The sequence below is a fragment of the Priapulus caudatus genome, unplaced genomic scaffold (assembly GCF_000485595.1).
Source record: "Priapulus caudatus unplaced genomic scaffold, Priapulus_caudatus-5.0.1 Scaffold712, whole genome shotgun sequence".
NCBI classification, from domain to species: Eukaryota; Metazoa; Priapulida; class Priapulimorpha; order Priapulimorphida; family Priapulidae; genus Priapulus; species Priapulus caudatus.
In genome coordinates, this window is record NW_014577773.1 from 115,388 (window position 1) to 132,938 (window position 17,551).

The 17,551-nt window shown below is 46.1% G+C and overlaps 1 protein-coding gene across 1 annotated transcript in view; it reads right to left on the reverse strand.

Moving 5' to 3' along the window:
* LOC106812997 (centrosomal protein of 290 kDa-like) overlaps positions 1 to 17,551 on the reverse strand; it is a 42,874-nt gene that overhangs the window by 1,122 nt on the left and 24,201 nt on the right. Inside the window, exons 33-54 of the mRNA XM_014817039.1 lie at positions 17,348 to 17,489; positions 15,189 to 15,360; positions 14,609 to 14,737; positions 14,141 to 14,334; positions 13,481 to 13,656; positions 12,600 to 12,788; positions 12,179 to 12,313; positions 11,467 to 11,691; positions 10,595 to 10,974; positions 7,986 to 8,199; positions 7,392 to 7,529; positions 6,022 to 6,204; positions 5,527 to 5,679; positions 4,801 to 4,943; positions 4,487 to 4,571; positions 4,020 to 4,169; positions 3,458 to 3,607; positions 2,802 to 2,906; positions 2,236 to 2,391; positions 1,687 to 1,776; positions 1,250 to 1,432; positions 514 to 696 (exon numbers count right to left, since the gene is read on the reverse strand). Coding sequence (XP_014672525.1) covers positions 514 to 696; positions 1,250 to 1,432; positions 1,687 to 1,776; positions 2,236 to 2,391; positions 2,802 to 2,906; positions 3,458 to 3,607; positions 4,020 to 4,169; positions 4,487 to 4,571; positions 4,801 to 4,943; positions 5,527 to 5,679; positions 6,022 to 6,204; positions 7,392 to 7,529; positions 7,986 to 8,199; positions 10,595 to 10,974; positions 11,467 to 11,691; positions 12,179 to 12,313; positions 12,600 to 12,788; positions 13,481 to 13,656; positions 14,141 to 14,334; positions 14,609 to 14,737; positions 15,189 to 15,360; positions 17,348 to 17,489 — 3,675 coding nt within the window. The remainder of the gene's footprint in view (positions 1 to 513; positions 697 to 1,249; positions 1,433 to 1,686; positions 1,777 to 2,235; positions 2,392 to 2,801; positions 2,907 to 3,457; positions 3,608 to 4,019; positions 4,170 to 4,486; positions 4,572 to 4,800; positions 4,944 to 5,526; positions 5,680 to 6,021; positions 6,205 to 7,391; positions 7,530 to 7,985; positions 8,200 to 10,594; positions 10,975 to 11,466; positions 11,692 to 12,178; positions 12,314 to 12,599; positions 12,789 to 13,480; positions 13,657 to 14,140; positions 14,335 to 14,608; positions 14,738 to 15,188; positions 15,361 to 17,347; positions 17,490 to 17,551) is intronic.

Consider the following 17,551-nt stretch of genomic DNA (forward strand, 5'->3'; position numbering starts at 1 on the left):
CTCTCTCTCTCTCTCTCTCTCTCTCTCTCTCTCTCTCTCTCTCTCTCTCTCTGACACATACACTCCCTCTTTGGTTCTCTCTCTCTCTCCCTCACACACACACGCACGCACGCACGCACGCACGCACGCACGCACACACACACACACGCGCACACACACACATATGTCTGGATAGTTTTCTAGACATTGCTAATAAAATTACTAATTCATAGCAGGTAATATCTGAGATATCCTGGCCCTCCCTTATTAAACAGTTTACATTTTGATAACACTACTACTGCTACTGCTACTGCCACTGCCACTACCACTACTATCACTGCCACTACCACCACTACCAATAATAATACTAATAAGAAACCACTTCGTAAAGAAGGTAGCTCTCAATAAGATTGGCAGAAGGATGCACATTAGTTGGAAGATTATTCGATCCAAAACCTTATTATTCGTACAGGCTGTAAATGCAGAAGTTACTCACTAGATGGCGATGATTGTATGGACAAGTGTAGCATTTACCTTGGAGCTGTCACTTCTGAGCTGCTCATTCTCCTGCTGCGCACTCCTCAGTGCCACCTTCAGGTCAATGTTTTCATTCATCATGCTCCTATAGACGGCGCTATTTTTCGGCGTCTGCTCATCCCAGCCAGCCTCCTCTCTGCGCTGCCTGTTGTTTTCCTGCAGTCTCGACAACTGCTCGCTCTGCACAGACCACGAGATGATAGATAAAGATTTACCTACTAGAAACTGTTGTTTCGACACTGAATATTAGAAGAGAAAAGGACCACCACACAGAAGTATGCATGACATAGGCACATACAAAGCTGTAAAACATCCCACACATGTGACGATACGTGAGGTGCATAATGATAAGGTATAGAAGATTTTTTACACTATATACAAAACTGTCGGATGAGCAATTACATCCTATATTCGATTATAAGCAACAACTATAAAGTACTTTGCACATATACAATATTTGCCAGATCCTGCTGTAGATTTCCAACATAGTATAACCGTATTGCAAAATAAGACACAATGTCAAACGAATCCTATTTCATGCCTAGACGACCTTTAGCAAGGTTAACTGCCACTGAACTCATTACCATTAGAGTAAAATAAATCTGGTAGATAGCGATGTGTGCCACCATGAGCATATCTATACGCTAATCTATATAGCATAAATATACATTTATGGTGCTGTTGTCTTAAAAAGTGCGTTTTAAAAGCCATTTGTGAGGGATACATTGGTCACCTTCATTTTAAGAGCACTTTCAAGTTGTGAGACTCTCTCCTCCATCATACGCGAGGCAACAGACATTCGCACTGGCTTAGCTGGAACCTTTGTTTCAAGTTCGAGCAGACTACGCTCTAGTTCGTTGTTAGTCACCTGTAGACTTCCAAGTTCAATGCGCAAGCTCTGATTCACTTCTACTTCCTGTGAGAAGGAAAGCACACGTAGATAAAAAATTGTTACATTTAAAAATTTATGTATATATATATATAATATATATGTATATACAATGCATAAATGTATTCATGATCGATATGATTTCTCATACTGTACAATAAAATGTTGCTGCAAGAGATTATTTCAATATATTAATACAAGTACTACCTACTAGAATTGCTAGCCTAACTGCATATCAACAAAAAATCCATCTCATTTTTTATACTAAAATTGACGCATACCTTCTTTAAATCTCGCTGGAGTCTGTCATTTTCTAAAGTTAATTTAGCAACAGCTTGCTCTGTAGCATCCACATTCGATTGCAATCGCTCCTGTAAAATCAAGCAGTAATAGCATAAAACTGCAATCTACAATCGTAATAAATCAAATCAATAATAATTACAAGCACATATCGCTATCTAGGAATAGCATGGCTAACTTCTGTACACACAGTTCATACCTTCTAAAGCAGAATTTAAATGTACACATACACGTTAACTATACACATACATTATAGTTACAGCACGAGCACAAATACTACGTCAATTTATGCTTCAATGCAGATTAAACGAAGCTTTACCAAGCTCCAGAACATACATCAATAGGCTATTTGAAAAGACCATTTATATTTTTTATACAAATTCACATTAACATCTTATGGTTACCAAAACAGTAAGTTATACACGAAAAGTACCTACAACCATTGTCTGCACGAATTGCACCACTCGATACCAAGTAAATCTTTTTGCAATAATTAAAACCCCTCAAATCTCTTGACCATCGTCACCCACCCTCAGGACTTTCTCCTTGCGCAGGGCATCCAACTGCTGGTTCGTCTGGGAGGATTTCTTCAGCACCTCGTTCTCTGCCTGCAGACGCTCTATTACCTTCTTCATAAGGCTAATAGTCTTCTCCAACTCTACTGCACTCTTGCCACTCATGCCGATCTGCGGAGAACGCATAGTGAATGAACTCATCGATGAAGATTGAAATTGCAACATGAAGCAATGGCAATCGATAACAATGAATCAACACCAGGGGAAATGTACAGAGAGTGACACCCCCTGGTTGTATTGGCTATAGCAAACCTCTATCATTCTCTCTACCACACTGCTTCTCACACTATCTCTCTCCACCCCTCTCTCTCTCTCTATCTCCGTCTCTCCGTCTCTCTCTCTCTCTCACTCTACTCCCTCTTCTCTTTCTCTATTTCCCTCTATCTCTCTCTCTCTCTCTCTCTCTCTCTCTCTCTCTCTCTCTCTCTCTCTCTCTCTATCCTCTTGCATGCTCTGCTTCTTAATGTGAGTAATTATTATTTTTGACTAGAGTGCAACCCCAAAGAACCAATCATGCTTACTCGTTTCAGATTGCTTGCAGACTGTGATGAGGCTGCAGAGGGTGCTCTCTCTCCCTGCTCACTCTTCAACACTTCAACATAGTGCTCCAAGTCCTTAACTCTCCCCTGCAGAGATGATGCAACAGTTGCTACAATCAATATTTTATCTATTTTATACTACTAATAGGTTTTTTTAGAGGAGATAACGGGACATGGTTTTGAACACGGAATAATTTGGTGTCAGTGAACGAATGAAAATGCCAATCACTGCAACTGAATTACTGCCTCAAACACATAAGCAGACAGCTTTGAGAACGAGGTTCGCAATCACGTAATGTCGCAAAATATACAAAAATAACACGATAATTTAAATTAAGCCATTATCATTAGAGGTGAGACACCATACTACAGATTCTAATGCCCGGGACCCCGGACCGTATAGGATTGCAACGAATACGACAAGCAGCGCACGCAATATACTTGTCAACTACACGGGCATCTCTTGGTGACGTCTGTAACGGCATGGAGGGGAGCGAGTACGCGGGAACGTGCAGGAAGGGGAGCATGCGGCGGAGAGGGGAAGGCTTGCGCGGCGGGAAGGGGGCACAGACGGGCGCGGGCGGCGCAGCGGGGGTATGCGCGCAGCAAGGGGGGGGGCGCTCTCGCGCTCACCACACCTGCAGCCGTGGCACGTCGGTCTTCGCTTGCTCGGCCTCGCACGTCAAGTCGGCGACCTCGCGTGTCAGCCTGAGAATCTTCTTCTGCAGCTTGGCTTCTCGCTCCTGCATCTCGGCGAAGAGAGCCGACTCTGAGCCTGGCGTGGCGAGCTGCGCGACATCGTAGAGTTCGGTTAGAGAGAGAGCCGTCGAGTACACAAGCGGAAATCATTGATTGATCACACTACGCGTGCAAAGGCTTATGTTTTCTCCGCAGAATTCATCGAGATTTTGTCGCTTCTGTTACGCGTACATCTGGAGATTTTGTGCAAGTATCCACTACCCTCGAATCTTTCCTAACCTTCCATATACTTCACCGATCAAACAAAAAAATTTACCAACATTGAGAGGTTGACCAGTGCTGGAATTGCTTCATTTATATGTACATCTTAATTTTACAGTTTCATGTGAGTATCCGGAACCTTTCCCAACCTTCAGTATACTCCATCGAATGAGCATAATAATGAGATACAACATTGCAAACAGGATAATGTGGGCGTCATGCATCAGAATGACTTCATACCCTAGCCTCAGGTCGATGCAGCTGTCTCTCCACTTCCTGCAACCTCTCCACGAGAGATTTATTCGCCATCTCTAGATGCTGCACAGTGGCGCCATCTTCTGGCACCGCCTTCCGCTTCAGGGCAGCGTTCTCCTCTTCCACATCGAACAACTGAATTGATAGATTTACAGAGCGCAACCTGTTACAGGTCTACCGTCACCCAAGCGTGACAAACGCCGAACATATAGCATCAGTCTCTAGGTTTCACCTTAACAAAACCTGTCCTTACATGACCTCACACGGCAGTGAGTCACCTACGTGACGTTATTATTATCTAATCTGATAATATCTATCTACTCTAAGCCCAAATCTAACCTATCAATATCAACTAACAATCTGATGTACGTATCTGAACAAAACGTTGTAATATATTTGTCGTATCGCATATGTTGTCAACTGTGGGCATGGTGGGAATAAAAAAAACCTACATTTTTCTTTAACTTCTGAATGGATTCATCGCGCGCGCTGGCCCATTTCACGCCTTTGTCAGCTGCAGTTTTCACCCGCTCGGCTCTAAAACACAAATGAAAATCCGATAGGTGCATGGTTGGTGTGAAACTTACCTTCTCAACAACTCCAATCAAGGTAGGGTTGGGATTGCTACAACGTGCAGGGTCAGGCCACAATTAAACAAATCTTTGTTTGCCCTCACCTGACCCACAAATTTTTTGAGTCGGCCCCTTTTTGGCCGGTTGGTCGGGCGAGGGCAAACAAACAACATTTTATTATGGTCTCACGATACCTTGTTAAATGCTCCTTAAGGCTCGTTATAGTCTGTTGTTGGTTTTCCGTCTCTTTCTCTTTCTCGGTTATCTTTGCTTTCAGTCGTTCCACTGCCTTCTGCCACTTTTTCTTCTCCTCCCAGCGCACGATCTCATCAGCACCCTGAAATCAAAGGTCAAAGGTCATTCTCGGAGGTCATGGCTAGAATTCGAACGGCAGGGGACATGGTGGACAGACACAGTATGACCTATCAGCTGAAGGGTAACACGTAGGGTAACAGGCCACTAGTACATCATTGTCACGTCATATCCAAGTTAAAGTTCACTGGGATGTCAGATGACAAATTACATTACGAATCCAGTTTCAGGAATTATCAACATAGAAGTAAACATGAAGGATCCCATTTTTAGCACGAACGTATGTATCCTCTAATATACAAACATATATACATATGGTTTTAAGTCATATCTTCATTACAGATAACCGTGACATCACTGGCAGAGACCATATCTGTGCTATGATCCACTGGGATGTTAGTTGAAGTTTAATATTAACACACACGTTGGCTGTGGACACTAGCTGGGTTACATGTAGCAATTCAAGCAAACGTGGAGACACAAATACAGAGAAACATAACACACACACACACAAAAACATTTCCATAAATTCATGATCAATGCAAACAGATCACGAGTATTTCATCGATGACGGTGGCATGGGGGGGGGGGAAGGGGTGAGGGTGTACCTTCTTTAACGGCTCGCGCTCGAGCGGTTTCTCCGCCTTCTGTTTCTGTAACTGCTCTTCTAGATGTGAGACCTTCCTCCTCAGCTCGCCCACCTCGTTCTGATACTCCGCTCCCTCGGTTCTAGTGTTTCTGTGCGCGACCACCCTCTGAACCTGCGACAAGATTCATAGAATGCAAAGAGAACGCCAAGAATGCAAAGAGAACGTATCAGCAGAATGCAAAGAACACGTTAAGCAACACTGCAGCACTGCGCTGATCGCTCTGAAGATAGCATGTTATATATTGCTGAGTGTAAATACTCAATTACCCTTTGAGTCAGAAGTTGCTGAGAAACACTGAACCGCTGAAAACAATTATATACTTTACACGACACTTTCATACGATTATACACATACCACTCCTATATTATACACTATAATAGCATATCATATATTGTCAAGATATATATATCATAAACATATACATACATATACATATCATAAATGTCCGAATACCTTTTGCTTCAGCGCTTCTATCTCTTCCTCCAGTTGCGTCTTCTCGACTTTCAGCCGCTGTATGACGTCGTCCTTCCTCAGTGACTGCTGCTTGAAGTCGCTCGCCTCCGCCATCCCATCTCTCGCTTTTCTCGGTTCCTTCTTGAGTCGCACGAGCTGACCCTCTAGTTCGGCAACTCTGCTCTGAAATCACGGCGTCATTCGGCAATTTGAATTAACGACCTGCCGCGGCCCAACGACGCACTACTGACCGATCTCTAGTGACTCCCAAACACACAAAACAAAATGCTGGCGATTGAAGAGGCAGTTTAGCTTAAGATCAAAAACCCAATAACAGCCCAAAAAAATTTAACAAAAGCGAAAAGATGCCCTAAACAAACCAGCTGTTTTCAAATTCAAACTTCGAACTATTAATAAGGTGCTCTTCTGTTTACCGTTGGAAAAACATTTCGGACTATGTAATGTCTATCTGAGAAGCGACACGATTACAAGCGCGTATGCTCTACCTCAAACCCCGGGGGGGTCACTCTCTATTAGAACATTACCCCATGTGCATTCTCACTAAAAATAATAGGCCACCTAGTGCGAACTGCACATTGGAAAACCCTACTCCCTATTGCAGACACAATTGAAGAATATACCACCCCCTATTGCATACACAATGAAAATATCGACACGATGATTGTTGTAGTGGGGTTTAAGTTTCGTGTGCTACGGGGCCGCTCGTTCGGAGCCTGGGGCGAGGTACTATGTGGTTCGTCACGAGGGGGGCCTATATACTGCGGGCGTGGTGCTTGACTTGAACGTTCCCGAGGGCTTATTGCGGGATTAGCTTTGTAAAGGGGGGCCTATTTGCTCCCGCGCGGGCCCGCTTTAGAAGTTGAAAAACACCTCCCTAACTCGCAAAATTTGGAACGCACATGGGGTAATAACGGCATATATAGTGACCACCCCCCTGGGCCTCAAACATTGCATATATCTTGTCATTAATCAGTAATGTAGTCTTAGAAAGAGCACTCTGTCATCCCCCAGCCCAAGACTGCTAACCTTTAAGCATGACTTATGCATTTTATGCAAATTTTTATGCATTTTACAATAGGTTATGAAATAGAAATAAATATGTTTAAAATCAGGAAGGGTTGGGTTTTCGGACTTATTTCCGAAAGACCGGGTAATGCGATAGGAGAGAAAAGTCACCTCAAGACAAAACCAACCGGCTGTTTTATTCAAACTTCCAACTTATTAAAACCCATCTAAAACACATCTTAAACTACTTAATTAACCTAGAAAGCCATATTATTACAAACGTTGTCAGCGCGGTAACGCTCTCGGCAACCGACATTACGGCATAACCGCCTGCGAGTACCAACCTTCAGTTGTTTCGTCTGCTTGTCGACGAGTCGCTGTACGTTGGTGGCGTCTACAGATGTCGCAGCATGACTCAGCACATTCTGCTGCGCAGCCTGCACCATGTCAGACCTCAGTTCAGCGAGGGCTTTGCTGAGAGCCTGCGAGAGTTATTTTTTAATTATTACATACTTATGCTAATAATATATGAAATGTAATAATATATTTTTACTCAGACTGTGGTAGAGAGAACATTGTAGATCACAAAATAATGACGCAACACGCGTTCACCTTGTACTCTTCCTCTTTGCCCACGATACTATAGCATTGTGCCAACCATACGCCAACGTTGGCCCAATGCCATGCAGCCAACCATTTGCCAATCGTGACCATGCCAACCATACGCCAATGTTGGCCCAACGTCATATTGCCAACCACATGCCAACCATGACCGTGCCAACGTTGGCCCAACGTCATATTGCCAACCGTGACCGTGCCAACCAAATGCCAACGTTGGCCCAACGTCATATTGCCAACCGTGACCGTGCCAACCAAATGCCAACGTTGGCCCAACGTAAGCATGCTATCTGGGTTGTACCAACACTACACACGCTCACCTGATACTCCTTCTCCTTGCTGGTGAGTTGTGTCTTCAGTCGTTCGACGAGCTGTCTCATGCTGGAGGAAGGCGAGCGAGTGAGAGCTGACCGCTGCTCGTCTAGCTGCGCGCGCAGTGCCGCCGCCTCATCCACGCTCTCCCGCAGCCGCCGCTCCACTTCCTCCGCCCGCACGCACAGCCGGCTCTCTGCCGCCCGATGCTCCTCCTCCACTCTGCGGGGGAGAAGATGTGAAAGGGAGAGAAGAGATGATGTTATTACACATCCATCCATGAGAGTGTATGCGGGCGCATCTCTCTAGTTCGTGCAGAACGTAGTGTGCGTGTATTTCACTGCTGTGTGCCACGAGTACATTTAATTATTCTGCTGTACAGTAAGCATGCTCTGGTTTTAAGAGTTATATTACATCGTTGCTTTACTGCTACTACTCTGACTCTTACAGTCTCTTTCTCTCTCTCTCTCTTCTCTTCCGTTTTTCTAGCTCTCTCTCTCTCTCTCTTCTCTCTCTCTCTATTGGCCTCTCTGCTTCTCTCTCTCTCCTTCTCTCTTCTCCCTCTCTCTCTCTCTCTCTCTCTCTCCTCTCTCTCTCTCCTCGCCTCGTCTCTCATCTGGTCTCGCTACTATGTATCTGTCAAAACGTGAGCAAGCATAACCTCCCCTGGTCGTCGGTCTCTCCTTCACCGGTAGCTCTAGTTGGCGTTTCCACGCGTCCACTCGGAGGTGTGAGTGAAACGGCAGTTCTCTGCCAGCTCTCCATTCGCGTTGTCTCTGTTCCCACGCCATGTCTCCAAACTCTTTCAAAGGCCGTGCCAACCCTTCAGAAAAAATTCAGGAACGGCACCGACGTTAGATAGCCAGAAATGAAATCGCGATCTCTAAATAATATAAATTTATTTATATTAAGACGATTAATTAGTTGCTGCTTATTTCTTTTTATCTGATCACCGGGCCCAGAAGTTAGCGCAGCCAACATCAGCTTACGTCACGGGCCAAGTGTTAGCACAGCCCACCAAGGTCTTATAGACGGGCCCAAGTTTAGACAGCACAAATCTTATCACAGGCCCCAACGTTTAGCCACAAAGCAGGCTTATCAAGCGCCCCAAGTTCTAGCACAGACACAAGCTCTATCGGCGGCCCCAAGTTATAGCACAGCCACTAGGCTTATGCGGCCCCAAGTTTAGCCCAGCCAACAAGCGGTATCGACGGCCCAAAGTTAGGCACAGCCCCACAATCCTTATAACGGGCCGCCAGACTTTCAGCACAGCCACAACTCTTATCACCGCCCCAACGTTTAAGCACAGCACTCAGGATTTATCAAGCCCAAGTGTACACAAGCGCACAAGCTTAATGGCCGCGCGCCAAGTTTAGCACAGCACAGGCTATCCAACGCCACAAGTTTCAACGCACAGGCTCACAGTTATCAAAGGCCCACCACCAGTTTAGCACACTACAACGCTTATCATGTCCCCAAGTTACGCCGAACAGCTACAAGGCTACATCATGTCCCAGATTTTAGCACAGCCACAAGCTTATCACGCCCCAAGTTAAGCACAGCCCACAATCTGATCACGGCCCCAAGTTGCACAAAGCCCAGGCTTATTCAAGGCCCAAAAGATATATAAAAACCAGGAATAACACAAGAACTATCCAAAAAGAGACCCAAGCTTATAGCACAGCCTACAGCTTATATTCCCAAGTTTAGCACAGCTACAAGTCTTCATCCATTCCAAGTTACACAGCTACCAAGCTTTCACAGCCCCCAAGTTTAAGCACACCAAATGCTTTATCACTGTCCCAAGTTGAGCACAGCTACAAGCTTATCATGGTCCCAAGTTTAGCACAGCCACACAGGCTTATCACAGCCCAGGTTGAGCACAGTCACAAGGCTTATCACGGGCTCCAAGCTTAAGCACAGCCACAATCCTTATCACCGCGCCCCAAGTTAGCACAGCCACACATCGTTATCACGGGCCCCAAGTTTAGCACAGCCACAATCCTTATCACGCCCAAGTATAGCACAGCCACAAGCTTATCACGCCCCAAGTTTTAGCGCCAACAGCCGCATCTTCATCAGGCCCCAAGTTTAGCACAAGCCACAAGCGCTTATCACTGTCCCCAAGTTCTAGCACAGCCAGCACAAGCTTAATCATCAGCCAAGTTAAGCACAGCACACATCTTAAGCATGTCCGCCAAGTTAGCCACAGCTACAAAGCCTTTCACAGGACCCAAGTTAAGCCACAGCCACAATATTATCATGTTCCCCAAGTTCAGACCAACAGCTACAAGGCTTATCATCGTCCCCAAGTTAGACAGCCACAAGCTTACATCACAGCCCCAGGTTAGCCACAGTCCACAAGCTTATCACGGCTCCAAGTTAAGCACAGCCACAATCTTACTCGACGGCCCGAAGGATGTAAGCACAGCCAGGCCAATTCTTACTCCACCGCGCCCCAAGTTTAGCACAGCCACATCTCTATTCACGCCCCAGTTAGCACAGCCACAATGATTATCACGGCCCAAGTTATAGCACAGCCACAATCTTATCACGCGCCAAGTTAAGCACAGCCACGGCGGTATCACGGCCCCAAGTTTATCTCAAGCCCACAAGCCTTATCATGGCCCCAAAGTTCAGCACAGCACTAGGCTTATCAAGGCCCCAAGTTAGCAACAGCCCACAATTGGTGGAGTTTTGTGCTGACGTCAACGACTGCTCTTGCTGAGCCCCATCCCCCCCCCCCGCGGCGACTCCATGCAGCGCGCCTCCGCTCGCCTGCTTGTTGGTGGGCACCGTCGTGCCGGGTTTGTTGATCAGCTCCATCGCCGCCTGTTTGAAGTGTGCAAACTCGTGCTCCTGCTGCCGCTGCAGCTGCTGCTGCATCGCGCGTAGCTGCTGCTCGTGGCGCAGCCGCAGCTGCCTCATCTCCTCACGCGCCACCGTCAGGAACTCCTGGTACTTAACAACCGTCTCCTCCTTGTGCGAGAGACGCGTCTGCAACGCAACGTCGTAACGCACGTGATTACATATACATATATATACATAATATATACATGATATACATGTTAACATATGTATATATACATATAGGCGACATAACATATAGCACAACGTAACATAGAGATTACATAACTTAGAATTTACATGTACTTTTAAACTAATGCAACAACACAGACGCGATTACAAACATAAACATGACTTTATTAACATATATGTGCATGCAATAAAGTATAATACTTGTAAGTAATGTCCTCTCTTGGTATAAATGAATGTTCAACAATGTAAAAAAACTGCACAGGCATATGCATATATGATATATATATATTATATGTAAATATTCATATGTATATGTATAAATTATATTATATTATATATGTATTTGACATACAACACAATTTCAGTAATAAAACTATGGTTGCATTAACATTATTATGATATCATTATCATGTTTATTTTCCACATCATCTGAACCCGCCAACTTCCTACCTGTAAGCTTGATACCGTCTCCTTGGCGATGGCCAGCCCCTGATTGCTCTCGTATTCGGCCGCCGGCATCGCGGCCTGTGCAGCCGAGCGTCGCGTTGCCTCGACGACGAGGCGGTCCCTGTCGGCGGAGGCTGGCATGCGTAGACGCAGCTCTGCGATGACGCGGTCGCGGGAGAGGATGCCCCGCTCAGCCTCCTGCAGTCTCCTCTCCAGGTCCTCCTTCTCCTTCACAGAGACGGCAGACTTAGACGCTTTACGTATTAAGTACACCCACATGCATGCACACACACACAAAATTATATATACATATATATAAAGTTCTTCATTGCAACCCAGATAGCATGCTTACGTTGATTATTAATTAATTCGAATACAAATACGTGTAACAATTGTTATTTTTACAGAGGAAAAATCTGGGGGATGCAATAGTTTAAAACTACTGTTAAAATACTACACGACTCTATAGCATATTAACAGAAAACAACTGAAACCCTGAACAGAAATCAAAATCCGAGGTTCAAATTTTCTGTCACACACATCATTGCAACACGTTTTAATTGGCCTGGTATACATTAATTACTTACAAACCTACGTGCAATAACGAAAAAAAGACCACTGAGACTAACTATAGTGATAAAGAAATGAAAATTTTATCTGAGAGCAACAGTTTCTTCTGTTTAACTACATGTATCGGATTTAATAGAATTTATACCTCCTTCATAATCTTTGCTTGCTTCTGTGTTTCCAAAATGACGTGAACATTTCTTTTGATGGTTGTAACAGCCTGTTCGAGCTGGCTTGCCACAGGCTGGTCTGGGTTTGGCAAACTGCCAACAGCTTCCTCAAACTACGCAAACATAAGAGTTCACGTGTAGTAGCATTTCTGCCGTTATACTCAAAATTATAATGAATATAAACGCACTCACTCACGCACGCACGCATTCACGCACACTCATGGCCACCTGTAAAATCTGTATACAAATTGGATTAAGTCACAGAGTCAATTGCCGTTTTCAAAATCACATCACATATAACATCACAACACATCACACACACACATCACAATAACATCACACGTTGATTTCTTCCACCGCTGACCCACCCCACACACTGCGAGACGTGGTTGTACGCACCTGAGAGGTGGCACCGACGATGAGCTCCTGCTGTCTCTCCAGCCTCTCAACGACCCTCTCCAGCTCCACCTCCCTGTGCTCCCACGCCAGCTGTCTCTCCTCGTGATTGTGCGCGAGTCTAACATTGTCAGCCTCCAGGTTCGTGATGGACGCCTCACGGCTTTTCACGCATGCCTCTAGGAAGGATATCTGTAAACAGATCATATATCGTATAAAGCATATGTAACATTTGTAAGGAAGTCATATATACTAAACTATATCTAATATCTGTAAAATACATCTAATATCTTGAAGGCCGACCTGCCTTAGAAGATATACAGTCTAGCATCCAGGGAGAGTAACACTCAAGTAGTTTAAAGAACAGAATATGATTAGTGAGCCAGAGGTAATGGTGGTCTGAAGATATCACTGAAGATGGACTGTTTCAATCGGTACGCTGCGTGTAAAACGAGGTAGACTGTGTCACATTTGCTGTGCACTTGACAAGATATTCAGAGTGATTGCAAGCGAATGCCCCAGAACCAAAAGTGTAACCTCAGAATTGTGCTCGACTATTCGTTGCACCAGTTGATGCATTATTGCACTGATTGCCAAGAAATGACAACTCCTGTAGGACATCAACAGGACAATGATGTTCGGAAAACCGTACAGTTGAGTTAATAGGTGCCATAACGAACAAATAATATTACCAATTAATCCTTGAATATTGGTTGTATCAAACATTGCACATATTTGTTTATACCTTTGGCAGTACCCAGTTTTGACTTTTGTCCACAACCATTCATTTCAGCTTCCACGCATGCCCAGCCAGTTTTTGATCCATGAAGATGCAGCCTGATAAGACTTAATGGCTTAGTTGTTATGCCGCACACACCGAGTACCAGCTCCCTCAGCTTCTCGATCTCGCGGCCCTCCTGCCACCCCTCCTCCCCTCTCACCACCCCATCATGCACGCTGCGTACCAGCTCCCTCAGCTTCTCGATCTCGCGGCCCTCTCCTGCCACCGGGCCCTCCTCCCCCTCCTCAACCCACCGGTCCTCCTCCCACCTTCCTCCCCCTCTCACCACCCCATCATCACGCTTGCGTACCAAAGCTCCCTCAGCGCTTCTCGATCTCGCGGCCATCCTGCCACCCCGTCCATCCCCCTCTCACCAACCCCATTCATGCACGCTGCGTACCTGCTCCCTCAGCTTCCTCTATCTCGCGGCCTCCCTCACCTCCTTCCTCCCAGCCACCCGCTCTACCTCCCTCCTCTCCACTCCTCCTCCCCCCTCCTGCGCACGCCATCAGCACGCTGCCGTACGCTGCTCCCTCAGCTTCTCGATCTCGACGCGGCCGCTGCCGCAGGTCGTGACCAGCTTGAAGCGCACTCAGATCTTTGCCGTGCCAACTCGAACGACCTTCTCGCGCGGACGGGCAGCGCGTCCTTCATGAGCGCCGACCAGTTTAGGCAGGGTCCGCAGTCGCGCCGCTGCAGCCGCAGCTCCGGCGACGCGCGTCTCCGCCAGGTGCGGCTGCTCGGCGGCGGCGCGGCGGCTCGCCTCCGCCTCGGTCGCGCTCCTCAACGATCGCGAGCAGGGTGAGCGAGAATCGCTCCTGCTGTCGAGCGGATGCGGCGCCGGCGTAGCTCCGCCGGACGTCGTGCAAGGTCACCTTGACAGGTAGGTCGACTTGCTGCGGCGACTCCTGCCGAGGCTGGAAGAAGCCTCTGGTCCTTTCTCGGTCCAGCCTCTGCCTCTAGCCTACGAGGAAAAGTACGGGTTACATAATAATATAATATTATACGATTATGATATGATATAATACACCACGCACACACGCACGCAGCGCAAGCGCACGCCACATTAAGCACGCACGCACGCACGCACGCACATGCACACACGGCACGCACGCAACGCACGCACAGCACATTGCACCACGCTTAGGACCGCACGCACGCACATGCACACTACGCACGCAATCCAAATATACCAAGACATTTAGTTTGGTAACGATGTTGATCCACGTACCTGAGTATCTGTGCAGTAAGGCCTGCTAACTTGATTAGTTTGATTCCCGCATGCGAGCTACCGTACTCAGGCAGCGGGTTGCTCCTCAAATGAACAGCTGCGAGACCACCGTAGCGAAGCGGCTCAGCTCTGAACGTTCGTAGCGACCGCTCAGCTGATCGAGCAGCTTGCCGTAATCACACACAAAACACACACAACATTATTATTATTATTATTAATTATTAATATTTTTTTTTTTTTCTTCCTATTATTAGAATCTTATACTGCAGATATATAAAATAAGGAAATGTAATATGATACAGCCTTTTTTATCAAGAAAAATGCTGATTAGATAGATGCAATAGTAGTGCCAAAGCTGTATATACTATATCTCAAGTCACCCAATACTATAGTATCGATGTATTTATACAGTATCGCAATAGGTATTAGAATAGATACAATAGCTCTAAAACTCCAGGCAAAGGATATAAACATATACGTAATTCAATAAAATTTAGCGTTTCTACACGAACTAAAGTAAAGCCTGCAGTAACATCAGTTTCTCATATTTAGACTGGCTGGAAAAGAGTCCACGCCTTACCGATCACTGTCTTCTCGAATCGCTCTGCACACTGTACTGTTCCCAGGCAGCTGTCTGGCCTGACACGACGTCAGCCCACCGGCCGTGCCACCTTTCTCTCCTCGCGACGTCCTGCAATTGCTTTCGGATCGCGCTGCCGTTGAAATAATGTCGCGATCGTCTGGCAACTTGCCTGTCAGCGAAGCATGAAATGCGATCGTGCAGAGTCAAGAGCAAGGGGGGTAGAGGGCTATATACATCTTACCCAGCTCTAATTAATTAAAGCTTCTGATAATATGTCACCAACAGCCAGTTGTAGAGCAGAACTACTGCTGAGATACCCAGCAAAATATATGTTTATATCACTAAGTGGTGCAATGTAGCAGAAAGAACGAGTCTGGACATATTGTCACTGGGACCCTGCCGCTCCTTAGATCACAGATCGTTAACTAGCCGCCATGCCAACTACAGAACATATGGGCTTACTGACGACCTGACAGCAAATGTATAGACCGAAGTGTCTGCTTAGCCTAAGTCAGGTAGGTAATGGAAAATATTACATCATATCCAACGCGAATAAAATTTACGATACGCCAAACGTAGTAAAGACCAATACGTTTTGTTTTCATTGAACATTCGTTTCGCAAATGACTGTCGAATGATATCCAAGAATGTAACCAGATCAAACCAATATACGGTACAGGAGCCAAAACGGGCTTTTCTCTTAGTGAAACGATTTCAGCCCGTTTCACGTACAGCTTCTCAAGTTTGACATCTCTACACGTAGAGAGGCTTCAGTCGTCTCCCAGCTCAGCCAGCTTGCTTTGTCACACGCTGCGTGCCGTTGGTTACGCCATAGGCCCCTCCAGCTCGTCTCTCAGCTTGCCGCTCAGCGCTGTCTGCGCCTCCACGTTCAATTTCGCACCATGTTTGGAAGAGATGAATACATCTAATGCGACACGATACGCCGGCCTGTATAGTCTGTAAATCGCAAGATGCCGACTGACAAGAACCGCCAGGAACGCGGCCATAAAAAAATCGTTATATCTTCAATTTGCCATTAAAATAATAACGCGGATTTTAAAATCCCATTTTTTGCCGACGTAAAAAAAACTTTAGATTATAAGAAACAACTGTAACACACTCAGCACGCAGTTAGTTTCTAAACATTCAATATTTAAAAAACATTAGGAAGAGAACCTCGCAGAACACATCCCCCCCTGTGACGCCGCCAGAGAGCGGACATACTACCGCGCCTCCCATCGCCGCGGCATACAACGCGCGGTAGACCGGCCGCATAACCTTCTCGCCGTCGAGCTCGACCGTTCGGAGTCCCCACAGGTGTCGCGGCAGGTTCGCTTCTCTGGCGGCTCCAATGAGGTGGCGCCGGCGATGGTCAACGACGCTGAACTATAGCTGGCGTGGTTACAGTCTCCTCCATCTCGACGAGCGGCGAGAGCTGCTTGGCTACGACGCGGTGCCGTTATCGCCGAAGGTATCGGTCACTGCGTGCCTAACGCCCTCCCTCGACGCTGCAGCAGGACTAGGAGACTGGGCCACCACCACGGCATTTCGCTCAAGGAAATCACTGCGTCCTTTAACAGCGAGTGCTAATGCGAAGTAGCGTACACTATGTAATTGCACTGAAGAGAAAGTGCCTAAATGTCCTTAGACAGTGACTCGGATCTAATAAAAGGTTTGGACAAAGCATAATATAAACTCGTTGGCAGTCGCAGGTTCGATGATTTAACATGTACAATATAGCATGTATTTTCGATTTTCAATGTATGAAAAAAATGAGTAGCCTCTTTTGGCAACCAAATGCCATGTTCAATCTAATAAGGGTAATCTTTCTAATGTGAATGTTTGCATAAATACAGGCTCGTACACCCAAGTGTACCAAGTCCCCCCCCGCACGCCATTTACCCGACCATGTATGATAGAGCCATTTACAATTTCTAATGCAATTTCAGAAAATGACTACAACTATCAATATCAAAAGATAGAGGTGAGAAAGCATCTTAGCTGCAATCTGAAAGCTCGCCGTAGTCGCAAATAATGTAGGAGGCTAATGTAAGTCGATATTGAGCAGGTCAAGATGTCAGTGAAATATGATTGAGTAAACGAATTCAGATGTGTCCATGCGTTGAGGCAGAGTACAACATGATAGGGTGCCATACCATTCGTGGGGCCTGCTCTGAAGCTTCTCCATGCAGCTTCATATGCGATGTTCGTCACTTGCTCCTTCTCCTCGTCCGAGCTCCTTCTGTCAGAGCACACCTGCCGGCTATCTCGCCTTGGCAGTTGGGCCAGACTCTCAGCCTGATGTGAGGGCATACGTACGTTTTGTACAACGCAAATTGATGATAAGGCTTGAGCATGAT